Source organism: Chiloscyllium plagiosum, chromosome 15 (genome assembly GCF_004010195.1).
Source record: "Chiloscyllium plagiosum isolate BGI_BamShark_2017 chromosome 15, ASM401019v2, whole genome shotgun sequence".
Taxonomy (NCBI): Eukaryota; Metazoa; Chordata; class Chondrichthyes; order Orectolobiformes; family Hemiscylliidae; genus Chiloscyllium; species Chiloscyllium plagiosum.
In genome coordinates this window covers 29,262,493-29,284,888 of record NC_057724.1, presented here as the reverse complement: position 1 = coordinate 29,284,888, position 22,396 = coordinate 29,262,493, and the positions used below count along the sequence as shown (strand labels likewise).

Sequence of the window (22,396 nt, the reverse complement as noted above, 5' to 3'; positions counted from 1 at the left end):
GTGAAAGGTACTAAAGACAGTCAACATTTATGTTCTAGGAGTGTAAAACTTCTTACTAGATTACTGAAGACAACTCAGACTATTACCAATACTCTCAGGGTAAGATTACGTTGAAAGGCTTAAACCTGAGCAACATGACAAATTATTCTTCTGAAGCAGCTGTAGGTGCATTTATATGATACTGCAAGGACTTCATGACAATGTCCACAATATGCTACGTCTTAAGTCTACAATCGACTTTAGGTAATGTATCTTCTTGACAAACTCTTCATTGCTTGTTTATGTCTAACCTATGTGTCTCCTGTGGGTCCTCTCATGACTGAAACATTTGATATATTTTGCAGTTCATGCTGTCTTTGTTGCTGCTTTGTTGCAGTTATGCCACCTCTGTCCTTTTTCTAGACATGTTTGTGCTGACTTCAATCATCATCAGGAGAAAGGGAGGACTGCAGATGCTGGAGATCAGAGTTGAGAGTGTGGTGTTGGAAAAGTACAGCAGGTCAGGCAGCATCCGAGGAGAAGGAGAATTGACGTTTTGGGCAGGAGCCTAGGTTGGAGAGGAGGGTGGAGCGGATAGGTGGGAAGGAAGATGGACAGGCCATGAGGGAGGTGCTGAGTTGGAAGGTTGGATCTGGGATAATGTGGAGGAAGGGGAAATGAGGAAACTAGTAAAGTCCACATTGATGACATGTGGTTGGAGGGTCCCAAGGCGGAAGATGAGGCATTCTTCCTTCAGTCATCGGATGGTTAGGGTTCGGCAATGGAGGAGGCCCAGGACCTGCATGTCCTTGGTGGGGTGGGAGAGAAGTTGAAGTGTTCGGCCGCAGGGCAGTGAGATTGGTTGGTGCGGGTGTTCCGGAGATGTTCTCTGAAGCCCTCTGCAAGTAGGAATCCTGTCTCCCCAGTGTAGAGGAGCAATGGATACAGTAAATAACATATGTGAAAGTGCAGGTAAAACTCTAATGGATGTGCACTGAAGCACTCTCCAAGTAGGCGTCCTCTCTGAAGCACTTCCACATCCATGAGAGTTTTACCTGCACATCTACATATGTTATTTACTGTATCCGCTTCTCCCGATGCGGTCTCCTCTACACTGGGGAGACAGGAAGCCTACTTCCAGGACACCCGCACCAACCAACCCCAATGTCTTGTGGCCGAACACTTCAACCCTCCTTCCCACTCTGCCGAGCATATGCAGGTTCTGAGCCTCCTCCATAGCCACACCCAAACTATTCAATGCCGGGAGAAAGAACAACTACATGTTGTTAATACGGACTTCACCAGTTTCCTCATTTCCCCTCCCTCCATCTTATTCCAATTCCAACCTTCCAACTCGGCACCACCCACATGACCTGCCCAGCTTCCTTCCCACCTATCCACTCCATCCTCCTATCCGACATATCACCATTTCCCCTACCTCCAACCATCTATCACACTTTCAGCTACATTACTCCAGCACCATCCCCCTCCCAATTATCTCTCTACCCCCTCGGCTCACAAGCCTCATTCCTGATGAAGGGGTCTTGGCCAACGCGTCGATTCTCCTGCTCCTCGGATGCTGCTTGACCTGTTGTGCTTTTCCAGCACCACACTCTCGACATAGATCATAATCAAAATGCTGAGTCAAATTTCAGTGCCATCCTCCACGTGGGCCAATCAACTGCTGTGTTTTCCCAAGAGGGGTGATCTACAGTGTAAACATTTGTGGCGCTCTTTTGTTCACATCTTCTTATTATGACCACTTTGATATTGTTTGTCCTGTCTGGAGTGATTCATGCAGGAGACTATATTTAACTTTTGTGATGATGCCTGGAATAGCAGGGCTTGATCTCCGATGTGCTACTGCAGTGGGGAGATACAGTCACTCTCTCACTCACTTACTCATTGATTCACTCAATCTCTCTATGACTCTCTGACTCACTAGTGGAGTTAAATATAGTCCTTCACACAGGACACACAGACACATAGAGAGAGAAATTCATTGTTTTATGATTTTATCCTGCCATCAAATTCTCACATAGATTTCAAGAGTTTTTGGTGGAAGTGCTCCAGAACTTGGATGTGGAACTTGGACGTGCTATCACCTGTATCTTTGATTATTGCCTCTGTCTTTTGGTGGAGGAACACAATGTGAAAAGATGGTAAATGTCGCCAACTTGCTGCATCTAATACTACACCTAATGTTATTAATTTGCTACACTTAACATTTGTATGTAATACTATCAGTAGCAGAAAGGTTCAAAACAACTAATATGAAGTAGAACATTTTACCTTCACAAAGTGAATCAGTTGTTCCTTCTCATTAACTTTATATGTATTTATACCCAGCTCTTTTGCTAAACGCAAAATCCGATTTTGCGTAGGCCCAACATATGCTCCTCCTAAGTCAACATACTGGAACTCCGGCCCCTATAAGAAATAATTAAATCAATGGCATTATTTTCTGTGGCATTTTTTTCTTAATTTCTTGTCTACTCTCCTGTTGGTCTGGGTTCTGGCGTCCTTCTGCTATATGGAATTGCACTTCATGGAGTGCAAATCTTGGCAATATTTGTTGACAAGCTTTACTACAGAGTGGATATCGCAGGCAAGACAATTTCTGTCATTGCACAATATTTGCACTTATGTGCTCGAGCAAGAATTTATTGAGAGCAATTGGGAGCAGAAAACCCCTCCAGTTCAACAACATAGAGACCAGGTTTGAAAGCTGTATCAAGCGGTGCAACAATAATAAAATACATTCTTCTCCAGGTTACAGTCCAGCAAGAAAATTTCAAAGTACTTTATATTGAGGAGACAAATAAAAGAAGGCCTTAAAGAAAGGGAGAAAAGGAGAACAATGAGAATTTGTTGTAAAGGCATGTTTGTAAATTTGTTAAGCAGTGAGATAGATGACTGTAAAAAAAGAGAGGTAAGGGAGCCCAGAAATCTTATGGTAGTCTAGCATATTCAGAATAAAATGGTTGGGGTGCCCTAATACCATGGAGATGGAATTTCAAGCAATTGAATGAATAATTCCTTTTTCAAAAGAGGAAAGACATTAGGGCCACCAACTCTGGCCTTTTGAGAACACAGTCTTCAATTTAGATGAGTGGGGCAGCCAGAATTTCTTTCCCAACTTACTGAATTATCCCTGTCTGAAGGACATGTTTATAACAGGTGAGTTTTGCTGCAGTATGGTTATGAAGCTTTACTCACAATGCTTTCACATATACAATTAGGATTGCAAAAATATTGGTGACAATGAAACCTCTGCACACTCCATGTAAGGTTCTGTTGTACATAGCACAACAACATTTCAAGAGTGGTTAATCACATCATCTGTCCCATTGCGTCACTAGGAGAAGTAAATATGATGTTTAACTTTCAAATACAGCTTTCAAGAAAATGCTTAATTACAGTCTGTATGACACTGGGCAAATAGGTTGAACTATCAGTCAAACAGGTAATGGCTGTATTCATAGGTGTTTGACTACTCACTCGCCTCTAATTCACATCAACTTTCTGCAAAAAAGTTCAGAATTTGCAGTACTCATTTTGTGGCAATTATTGTGAATGCTCCCATGAATCACAGTGCCAAAAGAACAACTTTTACTTTTTACCAGCATACCAGAGAACAGGCCCTGAATTCTTTGGATTCCTTTTGATAACCCAAAATGCAAACTTATATTTTCAAAACCTCTGCAATCCCAAAGTGCAAATGGTAGAGTTGTTTTCATGACCTACTTGAACAGTGTATGTTCTTCCTCCAACACGATCTCTAGCCTCCAAAACCACCACATTGAGGCCCTTCTCTATGAGGAGTTTGGCAGCTGAAAGACCTGGTGAGTAAAGACAACAGTATAAGATGGGAACAGGATGGCCTACACGCCAAGGAAAATCCTGGAATTGACCAGAAAATAAATTGATCATATACAAACAATCATGAATTAAAAGTCATCCCTTATTAATTCAACAGATTTATCAGCTGTTAGAGTCATAGAGTCCCAGAAGAGCTCTTCAGCCCATTAATCCTATACCAACCTATCCACCTTAATCCCACTTTACTGCACTTGGTCCATTGTCTTCAATATTATGATATTTCAAGTGCAAATCCACATACTTTTTACAGGTTGGGAGGTTTCCTGCCTGTACTGCCCTCCCAAGCAGTGCATTCCAGATTCTGGATGAAATGTTTTTCCTTATATTGCTTCTAAACCTCCTGCCCTTCATTTGAAATTAACTCCATCATTATTGACCCTTCAACTACGGGGAGCAGCTGCTTTCTATTCACCATTTCCCTCCTAAGCTTATACACCTCAATCTGGAACCTCCCTCCGCCTTCCCTGCTCTAAAGAAAACTCAACCCAAGCTTATCCAGCCTCTCTTCATAGCTAAACTGTGCTAATCCAGGTAATAACCTGGTGAATCCCCACTGCAATTCCACCATTGCAATCACATCCTTCCTAAAGGGTTATCTTGCATCATGCTTGCCTTCATCGGTCGTGGCAAGGAGTATAAAAACTAGAAAGTCATGTTGCAATTAGATAAGGCCACATTTGGAGTACTGTGTACAACTCTGGTCGCCAAACTGTAGGAAGGATGTCGAAGCTTTGGAGAGGTTTCAGAAGAGGTTTACAAGATGTTGCCTACATTGGAGTGCATTAACTATAATTGAACATAGAGATTGGACAAACTCGGATTGATTTTGCTAGAGTATCAGATGCTGAGGGGTGACCTGACAAAAGTATGAGAGGCATAGATAGGGTGGACGCACAGAACTTTTTTTCCCCAAGGTGGAAATGTCAAATATTGAGGAATATAGGTTTAAAATAAAGCGGGATAGTTTTAAAGGCGATGAGCGAGGTAAGTTTATTACAGAGGGTAGTAGGTATCTGAAACATGCTGCTCGGGGAGGTGGTAGAAGCAGATACAATAACAAAGTTCAAGAGCCATTTAGACAGAAACATGAAGGTTGAGAATAGAGGAAAACAGACCAGAGGTAGGCAGTTGTGATTAATCTGGAATGGCATCATGGTCGACACAGTTATAGTGGGCCAGAGAACCTGTTCCTGTGCTGTACTGTTCTCTGTTTAAACTGCATTGCATTCATACTGACACAACATAATAAAATGCTGCTGATGGGCACACTTAGGAATTGGCTCAAAAACACAAGAACTCTATACAATGGCCAAAATGGCCCATCACGCTCCTCTGCATTCAGTATGATCAGAGCTGACCTTGAGCTTCAACTTCATTTTCCTGGCAACTAACTAGGCAGAATCTAATAGAGGCCTGAACAAAATGGGTTATGACATGCAATCTGGTAGAATCACACAAGAACTCCAGTAAGGCCTTTTTCCATTGGCAACAAATCATTGCACCTTTTAATGATGTTTCAAGTTTCAAGACAAGATTCTCGGCAGACAGCGGTGAGTTGCTTATTAAGTGGGGTTAGTGCTTGTTAATGACTTTATTAAATACAAAACTCACCTCATTAATATTTCTATCCCACCGTCCACCTCAAAGAAATTGGATGTTGAAAGATTTTGACATGGCAGACAAAGCAGGTACCTAGTGACTTCAATTTGCCTCTAGCTGCAAAGGAGCTCCATGTTGGTCACCACGTGACAACATTTCAGGGCATAATTGATAGGCACCAGCTGCACACATCTTACCTCTGACATTAATTAACCCCTCAGAATCTTCATGGCACCTCTCTGATTCACCTGCCGGACATTTAGGAAGCTGAGAGGTGTACTTCAGGTTAAACTGCTGATGATAATCGAAAGATTGTAACAGGGACACTCTGCAGGCCTGCAGTGCCCAGCTGACACATTCGACCAGGTTCCATCTTAGGGTTGATCACTTGCTCACTTATCACCTTATTATGTTCTCACAACATCCCTATCTAGCCTTGCCTTGCCTTGCATTGCAAGCTTTTCTTGCTGATCAGAAGTCTTCAGTCAGGGGGTAGGCATATTGCTGAATGCTGTTACCTCCCACATACCTGCTTGGTGCTCATCTGGCAATGTCCCTGATTGCTGACACTATAGTCAGCCACAGAGCTATCTCTGTGCAGTACTCACCAGCTTGTGCTCCCAACCATTCAGTGATTTTTTTTATTGAGAAATATTTTTATTCTTTACAAAATTATAAAATTACATGAAGTATAACAATCTGAGTGTATAACAACAACTACAATAAACTAACTACCACTCTACAAAACAAATAATAACAAAAAAAGGCAACTCATACTACAATTCAATAAATAATTGGACATAAGTTAAATTACAGCCCTCAGCACAACCCAACCAAAGCTCTCCATCACAGGAAGCATCAGTTAGCATACCCATATTTCTTCCTCTCAGGGCACCTGGCTCATCAGACCCAGGCCTCGTGACTGAACAAAAACCCTAGTTAGTATGGCCAATAAATCTGCTTCTAGGTGGTTCAGAAAGGGCCGCCACATCTTGTAGAAAAATTCTGTTTTCTGGTGCACCATACTTTTAAGGAAGTCCAGGGGGATGTGTTCCGTAACTAATCTACACCATCCCAGTAGGGCCAGAGGGCTTTCCAAGGCTCAACTCACCAAAATGTTTTTCCTCACACAATATGTATGAATATTAAACAGCTTTTTCCCATGCTCATCTAAGGAAGGCAAATTTGGCAGGGCCAGGAGAAGAGACACCAGATCTACCTTGACCTCAGTCCCCAGGACAGCCCCCCATGACACTCACTATAGCACTCCAATACTTGCAAAGCTTGTGGCATGACCACAAACAATGGGTGAGAGTGATAATACCTACTTTGCATTTGGGACACAATGGAGACACTCCTTTTTTGAATTTTGCAAGCTGCTCTGATGCCAGATGAACATTCTGTTGCAGATCACAATCTTTCTCACGTTCTCCCAAATGTCCTCCCATATCTCTGACAAAATCTCCACTCCCAACCCCCATGCAGCCACTCAATATCTTTTGAGGTGCCACCTCCAAGTAAATGGTAAAGGGTGCTAAATGGGAGAGTACCTGTAGTCTGAAGCACTTTCCTCTCTACATCAGATCTATAAAGATCAAGCAGAAATGTAGTCTTTTTCAGGATGAAGTCCCGGACCTGAAAGTAACGAAAGACGTCCCTGCTGGGCAATTCATACTTGCAACTCAACCGATCGAAGGACATCATGACCTCCCCCTCAAATAAATCTCCCACACAAGAGACTCCTTTAGATGTCCATAACTAAAAACCAGAGTTCTTCAATGCTGTCCGAAATTCTGGCATTCCTACTGTAGGACTGAGAAAGAAGGTTTTAGATAAACTGCCCTTGCTTTGTCGCATCACTCTCAGCGCTTTAACTGTATTGATGACAGTTAGGTTCCAACAATACTCTGTGTCTGTCCTCATCTTATCCATGAATAGCAGATTAATGAGGGGGCACTTCACCTGGGAGGCCTCAATATCCAGCCATATTGACCTCGGATCCTCACAAGTCCAATCATTCACAAAGGATAGTAGGGAGTTTATTTGATACCTCTTAATATCTGGAAAGTCACACCCCCAACTCCCCACCCCACCAAACCCCCAACCCCGCCACCACAACCGCCATCACACTTCCCTGGGGAAGCTACAACTTGGTAAGCTTAATGAGAGGCTGCCTGTGATACCAAATTAAAAAACTGAGGCAACTGTTGCGTCTCCATAATGTTTGCCTTGGCATCATCAGAGGGAGCATTCGCGTGGGATATAATAAGTGAGGAGGAACATTCATTTTAATAAGAGCTTTTCAGCCTAACCAAGATATTGGAAGAACCTCCCAATGCTGAAGATCCTGCTTTACCTTACCGAGCAAGTGCACAAAGTTAGCCTTATATAACCGGTCAATGGCTAGAGTAATGAAAATGCCTAGGTACAGAACACCTCCCTGTGTCCACCTGAAAGGGAATCGGATTTTACCTTCAAGAATGGGCATTCCCCCAAGACCCCTCACGAGCATGGCCTCCGACTTCATAAAATTAACCTTATATCCCGAGAGCCAAATAAATTGATACATTGTACTAAATGAAGCACAGACACTGCCGGGTTTGATAGGAAAAGGAGAACATCACCTGTGTAGAGTGTGATTTCATGTGCCCCTGATCCCACCTTGGGAACAACTATGTTGGGGTCCCTCCGAATAACCTCCGCCAAAGCCTCAATCACCAGCGTGAACTATAGCCATTAGTAAGAACTGCTGCCATAGGATCACTATATAGCACTTCCACCCATCCGGTAAAGTCCCCACCGAGACCAAACTACTCCAAAACATAAAAAAGATATGGCCATTCCACACAGTCAAGCACCTTCTCCGTGTCAAAGGAGACCACCAAGCCCGGAATTGACTTCTGCTGGACCATGTTCAATAATCTTCTAATGTTATTAGCTGACCTACAGCCTTTAATAAAACCTGTCTGGTCTTCCTTTACTATAAATGGCAACACCTTCTCTAGACTGAATGCGAATGTCTTAGATAAAATTTTAGAATCCAAGTTTATTAGCGAAATGGGCCTATATGAAACACAGCCGGGTGCCTTACCACTTACATACTGCCTCTCTGGCACTGTCAAGGGAGCATTCAAAAGGGACACCTGCTCCGGAGTCACACCTGGAAGGTCCAGGTTCTTAAAGGAGGACACCCTCTTTGCCAACCTGTCCTCCCAGCCCTCTGACCGATACAGCTTGGTGTAAAATTTCCTAAAAGCCATATTCATCTTTTTGGAGTCGCAAGTAAGAGTCTCAGTGCCCTCTCTGATAGATGTGATGGACTGGGGAGTGTTCTTCTTCCTAGGCAAATAAGCCACGTATTTACCTGGCCTACCTCCATACACAAACAACCTTTGTTTTGCGAAAGAGATCTCTCTCTTTGCTGTTTGAGTGAGCGCAAATTCAGAGCAGCCCGGAAACTGTGATTCACTATAACTTAATCATGGATGGCCTATCAAAGTACACGGTCTTAGTTGCTTTCAGACGGGCTTTGAGCAGATGTTGCTGCTCTCTCTTCTGTAGTTTCTGATTAGCTGAATAAGAGATGATTATACCCCTTGCGCAGGTCTTGGCAGTCTCCTAAAGCACAGGTGGGTTGCTGGCTGTGCATGAGTTGATATCCAAAAACGTTTTAAAATCTCACAAGAAGCACTCCATAAATTTACTATATTTAAGGAGGAAAGGATCCATGTGCCAATGCCGTGAACCTACCTCATTACTCCTGGCCTTAATCTCCAAATACACTGCTGCATGATCAGAAATGGCTATGTTCCCAATTTTACAGGACAGCACCGAATCCAAAAAAGCTGATGGAGCAAGAAACAAATCAATCCTTGTGTAACACTTGTGTGGATTGGAGAAAAAGGTGAAATCCATACCCGCCGGGTGAAGACATCTCCATTCATCTACAAATCCCAACTCCACACATAAGTCCACCAATTGTTTAGATTGAGAGAAGGTGCACTGGGAACCCCTGAGCATCCTATCCACTGTGGGATCCATGAGGCAATTAAAGTCTTCCCCTGTAGCACATACCATGGGCAATCAATCTAGAGAGTGCATCCTCAGAAATTTAAGGGGGTGTGCCGGGGACCAATAAACATTCAGAATTCCATATTCCTCCATGTATTAAAGCTTTGAGAATCACAAACCACACATATTCATCTTTAATTTGATCTAACAACTGAATAAGTATAGCCACTCCCCTGATTTTGGTATTAAAAGATGAAAAAAAACCCTGTCAAACCCTACCTGCTGCAACGTTAGATGTCCCTTGTCATCAAGGTGGGTTTCTTGTAACAGAGCGACATCTACCCTCTCCTTCCTAAGACTTGAAAGTACTTTATTTCCCCTAATCGGTGAGTGATTCCCCTTGATATTCCAGGTGCACCATTTAAACAAAAAATTAACCATAGTCATCTAAAACAGCCCGTGAACCCCCACGAGAAAGAACCCTACTCACAATGAGCCAACTGGAAACAGTTAAAGACTCATAGAGCCTGAAGAACATATCTATAAAAACTACCAAAACGAAACTTTTAAAAACTACAACTAAGTAAACCAATACAAAAAACACATAATAGGAGACTTCTCCCTTGACCATAGGAGGCACTCACACTACCCACACACATTTCCATGGCTCCTTCTGTTGAATCCGTGCCACAAACTCAGTCAAAACAAAAGTAAAAAAATACATAAATCTTATAAGCACAAGAATTAAAAGTCGACGTTTCACCCATCCCACCCATAAATCGACCTCCATTTATTGCTGGAAAAAACAAACCGAAAATTCCCACAATCTTCCCAGACCCTAGGAAAGTGAAAAGGGAAGAGAAAAGAAAAAAAGGTAAAGGGATAAAACAAAACGAAAGAAACAACAACAAAGGAGAAACATTATTGTCCATATTGCTTGATACAGTCAGTCTATTTTAAAGTGTCCAAAAAGTCCTTTGCCTTTTAAAGTCACAAAGTCATAGAGATATACAGCGTGGAAACTTCGGTCCAACTCGTCCAAGCCAACCAGATATCCCAACCCAATCTAGTCCCACCTACCAGCACCCGGCTCATATCCCTCCAAACCCTTGCTATTCATATACCCATCCAGTTGCAATTGGACTAGCCTCCATCATTTCCTCTGGCAGCTCATTCCATACACATACCACCCACTACTTGAAATTATTGTCTCTTAGGTGTCCTTTATATCTTACCCCTCTCACCCTAAACCTATGCCCTCTAGTTCTGGACTTCCCCCACCTCAGGGAAGAGACTTTATTTATCCTATCTATGCCCCTCATGATTTTGTAAACCTCTATGAGGTCACCCCTCAGCCTCCGACGCTCCAGGGAAAACAGCCCCAGCCAATTCAACCTCTCCCTATAGCTCAAATCCCCCAACCTTGGCAACATCGTTGTAAATCTTTTCTGAACCCTTTCAAGTTTCACAACATTAATCAAACAGAAGTACAGACCCTCCATAGCTGAAACGGAGCACTGCCGAGTACCTTACAGAGTACTGGATATCCAGATCCCTCAGCGTCTTCTTTACCTCATCAAAGGTCTTTCTCTTCTGGAGCACGACCACAGAAAAGTCCTGAAATACATAATCTTCGATCCCTTGTAAATCAGGGCCTGTGGATCCTTCCCCAGCGCTCTGGCAGCTTCCAACACTTTTTGTTTGTCTCTATAAGACTGGAATTGCACTAGGACTGGGCGGGGGTGCCGGTCCAACCAAGGCCTGCACACCACGACCCGGTGAATCTGATCGATCAGCACCCAGCCCCCCTTGGCTTCCAATCCCAGAAACCAAATCAGCCATTGCCTAAGAAAGCTGGCTGGCCAATTCCCTTCTTCTCACTCCAACAGCCCAATAACACAAATGTTATTTCTTCGACCTTGAAAATCAAGGTCATTGACCTGCTCCAATAAGGCCTGTACCTGCTTTTCCAGAGCCTGGATCCATCCCGCCGAGGATTCAGCTGCGGTCTCTGATGCCACGGTCCACCGCTCAACCTCCTCCACACGCTGCTCGAGACGTTGCATCTCCTGAGGATGCCTTTGTAGCATGGCCGCGATCGGTTCCAGCCTGGTTCCGGTCTCCTCCATCACTGACCCGATCTTTTCTCGGATTTTAATGAACTCCAAAGCCAGGCTTTGCCGAGCAGGTAAGTCCAACAGGGCTTCCACAGTGGTCATCGTTGCGGCCACAGGTGCGCCCGTTGCTGCAGGGGAGTTTGTTGTGATCCACCGGCCTTTTGCCTTTAGTCATCCTTCCAGTTCACTAAAAAGGATATATAGTGATTCTAATCACTTAAAATCACCGATTTTTCCCAGAATAGATAAAACGTGGAGGTTTAAAGCACCACCTTTCCTGGGTTATAGTGCAGAGCTCAGTAAGGCAGACCTGTTAGATCACCACCATCTTGAAACCCCCACTCCCAACCTATTTAAAGCTGACCTTCTCATTGTGGAGTCAGTATCAGAGCTGGAGGGAGTGCAAAAAGCAAGCTTGTAAATACTTCTTCTGAGGCCTCCGATCTCTTATTCTCAGAGATTGAGGAGGTCTCTTCTGATGGTAAAAGTCATTTCTCCGCAGGTCTATGGCCATCCCACTGGCACCTGTAAGACACCGGAGAGGAATGGCATTGATGGTGAGTTACTGTGAGAATTTCAGTAGAGTGAAGAATGGTGTTTACTGATTGGTGGGACATGGGTATCTCAGAATTCCCTTAGGAACAGTCCCAGTCTTTGCTCTACAAGGAGGAGCCAATGTAGAGCACCTATCCACTCACCCTGGCTCTGGCACAGCTGTTAGTGCTGGTGCAGATTGTCAAAAGATGGTGAGGAGAATAGACAGTGGGAATGGATCATTGTCTTCCTGTCTCTAGGATGAGTACAGCCAATCTCTGGACTATCCCTTTCACCAGGTTATCCATATCCCAGTCAGAGGCTCATGGCACCATTTTCTCCTTGTCCTGCAACTTCAGAGGATAGTCCATGACCAAATAGAGCAGTTTTAGAATGCTGTGCTCGATTAGGCACAGATTGGACTTTTCAATATGGTTGTTAGGGATACTAATCCTTTGGGGATATCCAGTGAACAGTGAGGTTTTCCAGGAACACTGGGTGATAGAATCGGGCTAAAATTAGGTGAGGGAGTGCTGTAGGGTGAGATAGGTAGTTAAAGAGGCAGGTTTGGTAGGAATGTTGAGAATACTCATTAGGCTTACAGTGAAACCCTCCATGAAACTGAATGTAACTGACACAGTCAAATAAAATTAAGATTGAGCTACCATTTCCCTTGATTCTCTGAGAGGCCAAACCTCCATCTACTCCAAACTTAAATGTGTACAATGATGAGTCATCTCCAACCATCAGAAACCCAAAGATTCACAACCTTTTTCGTGAACCTGATGTTAGGCTTACTGGCTGTTCCTGTTTTCTCACTGTTATTTTTCCTGAAAAACAGTGTTACTTTTGCCAACTTCCAGTCTAATGGGAGTGGTCCCAAATCTAAGGTATTTTGGAAAATTATAGCTCACACACCCATTATCTCTGTAGTTACCTCTTGTAACCCTAGGAAATAAGATATCAGGTCTTACAGATTTGTCAGATTTTTTTTGTCCTTATACTTTTAATACTTTTTCAAATATTTCTTCAATATTAATGTTAATTTCCTTAATGTCTTCACTCACTATAGCCCTAAGTTAACATCTATTTCTGGCATGAAACGTATGTCTTCTACTGAGAGGGTAGACATGAAATATTTGTTCAAAATTATTTTCTGTGTTCCCCTGATCATTTCTCTTGTTGCTCCTTCTAATGAACTTGACTTGAGCTAGTCTCTTCCTTTTCATATTATATGTATATACACAAAATCTCTTTCAATCTGTTTTCCTATTTCTGCCTATTTTATTCTCTATTGTATTTTTTTCTTCCTCTTATCAATTCATTTTGGGAATCATTTCCTAGTTTCTACAACAATCTAAATCCTGACACTTGGTTTTTGCATTTTTTTCATATTGTAAGCGTTTTAATTTAATTTAGTACTGTGCTTAACTTCCTAAATGCATTTCTGATGGATCTTGTTGAGTTTTTGCACTTCAGTGAAATGTACTCATATTTTGAATTGTTTATTTAAATGTTTTCCATTGTTTATTTGCAGCCATATTTTTTATTTGCCAATCTACCCAATTAACCTTCACTAATTGTCCCCTCATCACCATAAATTTAGCTTTGTTTAAGATTTTTGTTTGTGGTTGGAATATGTTACATTGAAATTGATCACTAAATCCAATAATTTATGATCACTATTTCCCAGGGGAATGTATCCTATTTCATTACTCTAACCTTGATCTAAGATAGCTATGTCCCCTTTTATATATATTGCTCCAAGAAACAAAAACATTCTAATCACCTCACCTTCTAGACTACTCTTATGAATTTTATTATTACAGTTTATGTGAAGATTAAAGGCCTCACTCTTGTTATTCCTAATTTCCTCACATGATTATTCTATTTCAAGAACACCTAAAGGCAGATATTTTCTCACTAACATCCTCACTAGTCCTTTACTATCAGGACTATGCCTGTATCTGTTTTTCTGAAATGCTGCGCACTCTGGAAAATTTATTTCACTAATTTAGTGACCTTGTAACTATGTCTTTGTAATGACAATTTGATCAAAACGCTTACCTTAATTTGAGCCACTAGTACACTTACTGCAGGTTTTTTGCACATTTCGAAGAAGAACATTTAACTTCATTTTTAAGTCTCTATTCCCTGATTTTTGATACAGTTTTAGTTAAATTTCTCTGTCCTTTCCTGATTCATTCTGATCAGTCATTTGTGATTCTTTACAGTGTGCATAGGACCAGATAGGAAAGTATTTTTGTGTGAAAAATAACCGAGTATCTAGTCAATGGACTAGCTAGGTCTTCAGTTTGACTTGGTAAAGTTAGGACATTCTGATCAAAATACAACCGTTTAATTGTATGAGTAATTACTTGGTAGTATAGAACTTAAACATTGTTTTAAGAAATTTGGGGACATGTCCCATCACTCCATGTCTTCACCCACTGGCCCTGCTAAAGCTCTTCCTTTTTAAAAGCTCTATTTTAAAATCCAAACATCAGCAAATTCAATTCCAAAAATTACAAAATAAATCTGTCTGCAATGTAAGAACTTTTCATTTCCACTACCAGTAAACCTTTGAGTTTAATGATCTTTCACTGATATAAATCAATTCAAAGCCATCCATCTGCATTCAGAACAGCACTTGCCTCCCACTCATTTCTGATCTGCACTGACAGTACAATAAAGGTTTCTGAGATGATTTCGTCAAGCTATTGAGGTGTAAATCAATACACGTCAAAGGACGGCAGCAGGACAGGAAATTACATGCCTCGACGAGAAGCCTGTAAACAATTAAATAGGAATGATTTCAGAACAGCAGCTGCTGTGGCTGAGTCTACATATTATACAACTTACTTAATTTGATTCGTTTTAAGGATGCAATATCCTGTTTCAGTAGCTCAGCTAAAACTGTTAAAAAGTTAAATTTCCACAAGTTATTTAAGCTTTCTCTAAAGCTAGTGCTGTTATTTGGTAAAATGCAAATGAAGAAATTAACAAACTGTAAAATATCATCAAATATCCTTTATGCATTATTTCAACACTTGCAAATAATTTGATTTGCCTTCTTTGAAAGGACAGCTGCAGTTTCAATGGGGAGAGATGACATGGCAGGAATGTTACAGGGAATGCTACTTCCAGATTTGGTGTACATTTTTATGTCAGTCACATTGGATTCCAAAGCTCAAAGGCTTACATATTTGATGTCATTGATTGGAAATGTGCTGTAAAATAATTTCCTGCTCCTCAGAATTGATGCTTCCATATAAATCCTTTAAAAGTTTCGGACAGAAGCTTTACAAAATGCTGATGTACATGCCCCCAGGTCAATAAGCTGCCTCAACAAACATATGCTACACCAAAAGTTATTTGAGCGAATATAACTGAGGCCAGTCCATAATAATAATGTTGATGTTTTTCGCAGATTAACTTGGCATTCATACTAAAGCAAAAAAATTACCTCAAATGTTCTCAATCTCCTCCATGTATGTGATAAATTATGCTAATCTGCTGTGCTACAAAGAAGCAGGATATGATTTTGCATCTGTATTTTTTCACATACAAGTTCTCAGTGTTGAATTAATCACTGGTGCAAGAACCTGAGTACTTATTCAAATGGATTAAGGAAAGCTGGCAGGCAATTAACTGAGGCTCTCTCATAGAGTCAGAGAGATGTACAACATGGAAACAGACCCTTCGGTCCAACCCATCCATGCCGACCAGATATCCCAACCCAATCTAGTCCCACCTGCAATGTTGCAATTGTACTAGCTTCCACCACTTCCTCTGGCAGCTCATTCCATATCTTCTTCATCCATGAACTACATTTTTGGGACAGTGCCTGTAAAGATCTCTGAGATTTTCTCACAGGTCTGTGGGATTGTTTAAAACAAAATATCTAGGAGGAAAACAGGGTTTCATATTTGAGGTATATCGTACCTCATCAGAAAGCCAAACATCCTTTTAGGTCAAGAAATTTCTTGGTCTCAGTTTCAATTAAGATCCTCCAGATATATCTCAAGCTGGTTTAGAAACAATCTGGGCTAGACTCTAATACCTGAAAATCATAATATTGTATCTTCCTGTTTACCATGTCAAGATAATATGGCATTCTATATTGTCAACACAGGAGCAAAAGATAGGAAATTAGTGAGATATTTTGACAAATTCTTTAAACTGTTCCATATCCAATTAAGCCATGAATTGCAAATCCATTCATCCATAATGATTCAATAGAAATGTTTACATTTTCTACAAGCTGTTTAAATCTTCATGAAGCAGACTAGAGTCTGGTTCCTCGTCACTGCCAGTCCTCCTGAAGTTCACTTCATTTCCACAATATTTTCTTGACATTTTTCTTTCATACAAGAGACTATAATCTGGAGCCAAATTCTAATCTAAAAAGAACAATCTTTTATTTATAAGCAGCCTTTTAATGTAATAAAATACACAATGACACTTCCCATAAGCTTTGAACTTCAAAATATTATATTGAACCACATAGGAAGATGATAGATATCAGATGAACAAAAGCCTGGTTGAAGCAGGAAGATTTAAATAGTGTCTTAAAGGAAAGGGAGATAGCCAATTGAAGACTCAGCCACCAATAATGAGACGTTCATATCACGGATGCACAAGAGGTCAGAATTAGAATAGCTATTGGAACAGATATCTTGAATAGCTATGCTGCTGAAATTAGGGCAAGGATTCATGGAAGAATTTGAAAGCAAAGATGAATATTTTAAAATCAAGACATGACTTGATCAGGATCCAGTAGAGGCCAGTGAGCTGTCACAAGGATTTGCTACAAGATGGAAATAGCAGAGTCTGGATGACTATAATATTAGAATATTGAACACCAGCCAGCAGTGCACTGAAATTATCAAGCAAGATATAACAGAGGTATAGTTGAGGTTTTCAGCATTAGATGAGATGAGATGAGACAGGGGTGAAGTTTGGTGACATGGGGACGAAATACGCTTCCTTAATGATAGCATGGCAGTTTGGTTGGAAACTTATCTCAGGGTCAAATATGGTACCAAGGTAGCAAAGATATTTGTTTGATCTTAGACTGTTGTCAGCAAGAGGGTGGAGTTTGGAATGGGGACCAAGAACAGTGATTTGCAACACTCAATCTAATAAAGTAACTGTACGCTTGAACAGTGAGAAAAGATTGCCTTGCTGGGAATGGAGTACAGAAGGGATTAGTCTGAAGATCCATAGGTTTTGTGAAAATACACATCATAATTGGGAAGACAACAAATAAAACATCTGTATAGAATGTGTGCTCGCTGTAACATGTTCTGATAGCACATCAATTGTTCGTAGTTCTGCTTCCAATAGAACACTGCAGATAATTGTCTTCTTGTAATGCATAGATCAATACAATGGTATGTGCAGCTCCCACATATATGAAGTCTGTATTCTAAATGAGAACTAAAGTGCTTAAAAATCAAAGCATTTTCCTTTTGAATGTTATTCAAATAATTTGGAAGAATTTTTTTTTCAGAAATGATGATTAAATTCTACAGTATCATATATTTTCACACATTTTCATATGTGTTAAACTCCATTATCTACAAATGTAGGATGAACGGAATCCACTTTATTGCTTCCTAAATTATTATCCTAGGGCACAATGCATTCATTCAGAAAGCATTAGCTGCTTTTCCTTTGAACGACTCCAGCACTAAATACATTGTGCTGACAACTTGAGGGAAAGACACAACTGAAAGGTAGAATCAGAAAACACTCACCCGACAAGCCCCCTCCAATGATGATCACATCTTGTTTTCCACTGGACATTTTTACCGTCAGTTTTCACCTGCCTTTTGTGCAGATGCTCCTGAATATGGCTATTCGATTATTTCTTTTACCTTTATACAATCTGTTGTGTTTGGTTCTAGGCTGTAACTAAATCAAGTTGTACAGTCTAGGCTGCATCTCTTCATCTGTTAAACTGCCCGACACAGGCGTACCTCTTTTATCTGTGTACGTGTGATGTCTCCTGCTTGCTCAAGAGGAGGGACCATTGACAAGGTTGTTATGGATTATATATTTATTATTTCATGTGAAGAATCAAAGATGAGAATCAAATGTAAGTGTTTATGAGCATGAATTGTAAAAGTAAGGCTAAAATGGTACAAAAAAACATGAAATTACCTTTCTTGTAGCTGTTAATGAAACAACTTTCTAAAATACTTGAGAGTTCATTGTTGTGCAAATTAATGTAAGCAGAGCTATCTAATTGCTCTGTATAGAAATATAGACCTAACAGATTTACATGTTAATAGCAAGAATCAGCATATATCTCAAAAGTTACATTGTTGAGAGCTTATAATAGCTCTATGCTGATGACACTGTTTCAACCACATATAACTGTACCATTTTAACTTGCCAGGATTATTCTATTTTGCTAGATACAAGGAATTAGCAATTATAAAATATTTTATTCTTTTGGTCAGAGGGAATTATTTGCATACCCCACAATAGCAAGATGCCATGGTAACCTCTACCAATGCTTATTCCGATTTAAGACAGCTGATGATACATAATAAGTAGAAGCTCAAAGATGAGCAAAACATAGATCAAAAGATGGTGTAATGAAAAACATTCACGGACATTGAAATTTTAAACATTAATACCTTGCATTTTTTATTGCTGCATTCAACTGGTAATTAAAAATATTCAAAGTTTTTAACTTTCTTCCATCTCTTAAAGAAAGATAATGAATGAATTTGCAGAAAGGATTTTATTATGGCGTGTTATTTTAATACTTTAAAAGCAACTTTTTAAATATAAAAATTGTGCTTTGGAAAATATAACAGCCAATTTGTACATAGCAAGGTCCTACTAATAGCAAATGAAGAAGCTCAGTAAATTATAATCTGGGCCTAATCTTGACTTTGTTTTTGTGAATGGCTTTTGGTGATTTAAGATCAAATCCAGTAGGATTCTCCAGTAACAAACTGAGCTGGATTTTGCAGTCAACAGTGAAGCAGTGGTAATCCTGAAGAAGGATCACTGAACCCAAAACATTAATTCTGCTTTCTATCCACAGATGCTGCCAGATGTGCTAAGATTTTCCAGCAATTTGTGTTTTTATTTTTGAGGTCCTCCTAGTTCTTTGTTCCTTTTTGTTTTTTAGTTAGGCTTTCTGACCTTGAAAAAAATTATCCGTGCAGATCCAGCAACTTACATGGCACAGTCATTCTCTTGCCCAAGGTTAGCTTGAATCTTGCATCATATCAAAGGAATCTCCAAACATCCTAGCACCAGTGATGTCAGAAAACAGGACAAATAGCCAAGTATTCCCACAATCTGCAAACCAGGAAATTAAAAATAACTAAATATCTTTGCTTTTAATTTTTACATACATTAAAATAGAAAAATCGTGATAGATTGGACATGGAGACGAGATTAAAATAAAGTCAAAAACAAGCCTTTAAAACATGTTTAAAAGATAGAATTTCTTATTAAAATTGGGGTATTCAGGAGTCTAAGAAAATGTACAGCAGAATTTCAAGATAGTTCAGTGATATCTAACTGCCTTTAGTAGCCCACTCTCAGGGTTAGCATAGAACCACTCACAATGAATTGAATCTCCAGACTTACAGGTTTGCTATATATCTGCAATCTTGGGACGTTGATATCAATTTCAGAGGAGTAATGACAGCAAACGCTAACAGTTCCACAGCTGTTATTGTTGAAAAACTCAGATGAAATCCAGCCATATTCAGTCAAGCTCCAAGGTTGCTGTCTTTTAGAGCCAGTCTGCACCCTCACCTTAACATTAGAGACCTCGTGGCACTATGTTTAAAAAAGAAGTCAAGGAAGCGCTTCTGGTACCATGCACAGTTATCTCTGAATCAACATTATTTAGAATAGGTTGCCTGGTTATTTATTTAATTGCTTGCTATGTTTACCTATACTGCACAGTAAACTGTGACACATCGAACTCTTACATTGACAGCAAAACCCTTTGATTAGATAAGATTACTTTTTTTTATTAGATTACTTAGTGTGGAAACAGGCCCTTCGGCCCAACAAGTCCATACTGCCCCTCCGAAGCACATCCCACCCATACCCTTCGGCCCAACAAGTCCACACTGCCCCTCCGAAGCACATCCCACCCATACCCCTACATTTACCCCTTACCTAACACTACAGGCAATTTAGCATGGCCAATTCACCTGACCTGCACATCTTTGGATTGTGGGAGGAAACCGAAGTACCCGGAGGAAACCCACGCCGACACGGGTAGAACGTGCAAACTCTACACAGTCGCCTGAGGCGGGAATTGAACCCGGGTCTTTGGAGCTGTGAGGCAGCAGTGCTAACCACTGTGCCACCGTGTCGCCCACACGGGACATCCTGAGGTTGTGAAAGAAATATAAATGATACTTCTTTTGAAATTTAGATATCTATCTATTCCTCTGCTTGCACAGAATCATGAGCATAATCCTATGATGTTATTCAAAGAATAATAGTGAGTTTAGCATTCTAATATACAATACCTCCCCTAATTAATACAATGCAAAGCATTTATCTGATCATATATTAATTTGTTCTGTATGATTCTACTTGCGCAATTTAGCTCACATTCTTCTGCTTAATATTGATTACATTGCAAAAGTAATTGGCTTGTTGTGAAAACCTTTGGGAGTTGATCATTTGTTCTTGTTTTGTCTTGTATACCGCAGTTGAAACAATGATGTATACATGAACATACATAGGTCATGGTTTTTCTGATCAATTACTTGATAGTAAAATATAAAAGATTCATGTGTTGCTTCATTTCAATGTTTCCATGGTTAAAAAAAAAATCAGTTACCCTCACTGGTCTTGGAGGAATACTTTGCACAAACCTCTTTCTATTGCTACACCTGGCACATGACAGGGATAAAATGAGAACAGATGGGGATTGTAACAGTTAACAGCACATCTTCTGAATAATCCTCCAAATATAACCAATTTCCAATTATAACAACGGTGTTACATATATCTGCATTTCAAAATATGATAGCACTAAGTACATTCAGAGGAGAGATCGTTTTAAAGTGCATTTATAGAGACAATTATATAGCAATATAAACATTTTGGTAGTATTATTCAGAACAGTTTCAGAATAACACTAGTATAACTGCAGTCTGCTAAGAAATTAGAGCCAGAGAAGCCATGTGAAATCAAATTTCCAGCTTCTCAAGATGGACAAGGTGGGGAAGTGTGGGAATGCCTCAAATATATCCTCCAAAGAATATTGTTCTGCACAAAATGATAATTACACAGAATATGTAATCGTTTGTAAATTTTGTAATTTTCATCATTATCATGTTAGAAATCCTATAACAAAGTCCTCATTTTTTTTAAGATACAAGAGAATAGTAAAAAATCAGTGCTTTTTTTTGTTTCCACTATGATGAAGTTGAAGGCATGTACTGTACCTTTAAGAGAGAATGAAAGCTGAAAAGCTTGCAATCACTTGTCATGTAACTGACTGCAAGCACAAAGTGTACTGGACAATTTGAAGATGTAACATTTGAGCTGTAACGCTGGTAGAGTTGCTTTCACAACAATTCAAATTTAGCCAATCAGTTTAAATTATGTATATGAAGAAAGAGTGACATAAATTTTGTGAGAAGTGTGCACATAATCTTTTTTATATGAGAGAGATCACAATGATTCTGTTATAGACATTATTGGCAATTAACAACAAATTAAATTTTGATGTTTATAAAACCTCCATTAGAATTTTTAGAATTCAACAAACGTGTACAACTGGAAAATACTTATAACTGAAAATGTTTTCATAACTAATTTCAGATCAGTAGAAATCAGATTTTATTCTTAATTCTGTATAATGACACTTTGAATGTAAACATCCAACTCAAACCTTATCTATGCTGATGACTACGAAGCTCCTTTGGTTTATCTGCAGAGGTCAATAAACTATACCAGAAATCACAAATGGGCATTTAGAATACCATTAGTATACAGGTAAAAAAATGTTACTATCCTTGGAAACTACAATTTGACAAGTGAAACACCAGTCATTGTGGAACATGAATCAATTAATTTTATAAAGAATGCATTCAAACCCTATTGAGAACCTCACTGCATTGCAGATTGTATGTGGCAGTACCAGCCTAACAGTTCACCAAGTGTATATGAATAAGGAATGTATTCCTATGCAACCCAGATACCAATGCACAAACCTGAATGAAAATAGTTATGCCAGACAAAAAAAATCAAAGACACAATCAAGACTG

At 39.9% G+C, this 22,396-nt stretch overlaps 1 protein-coding gene across 1 annotated transcript in view; it reads right to left on the bottom strand.

The window, feature by feature from the left end:
• Window positions 1-19,209, bottom strand: part of LOC122557182 (amine oxidase [flavin-containing]-like) — a 76,568-nt gene extending 57,359 nt beyond the window's left edge. Inside the window, exons 1-3 of the mRNA XM_043704583.1 lie at window positions 17,885-19,209; window positions 3,727-3,821; window positions 2,272-2,409 (exon numbers count right to left, since the gene is read on the bottom strand). Of these exons, the coding sequence (XP_043560518.1) occupies window positions 2,272-2,409; window positions 3,727-3,821; window positions 17,885-17,933 (282 nt within the window). The 5' untranslated portion in view covers window positions 17,934-19,209. The remainder of the gene's footprint in view (window positions 1-2,271; window positions 2,410-3,726; window positions 3,822-17,884) is intronic.
• Between the last annotated feature and the right edge of the window lie 3,187 nt (window positions 19,210-22,396).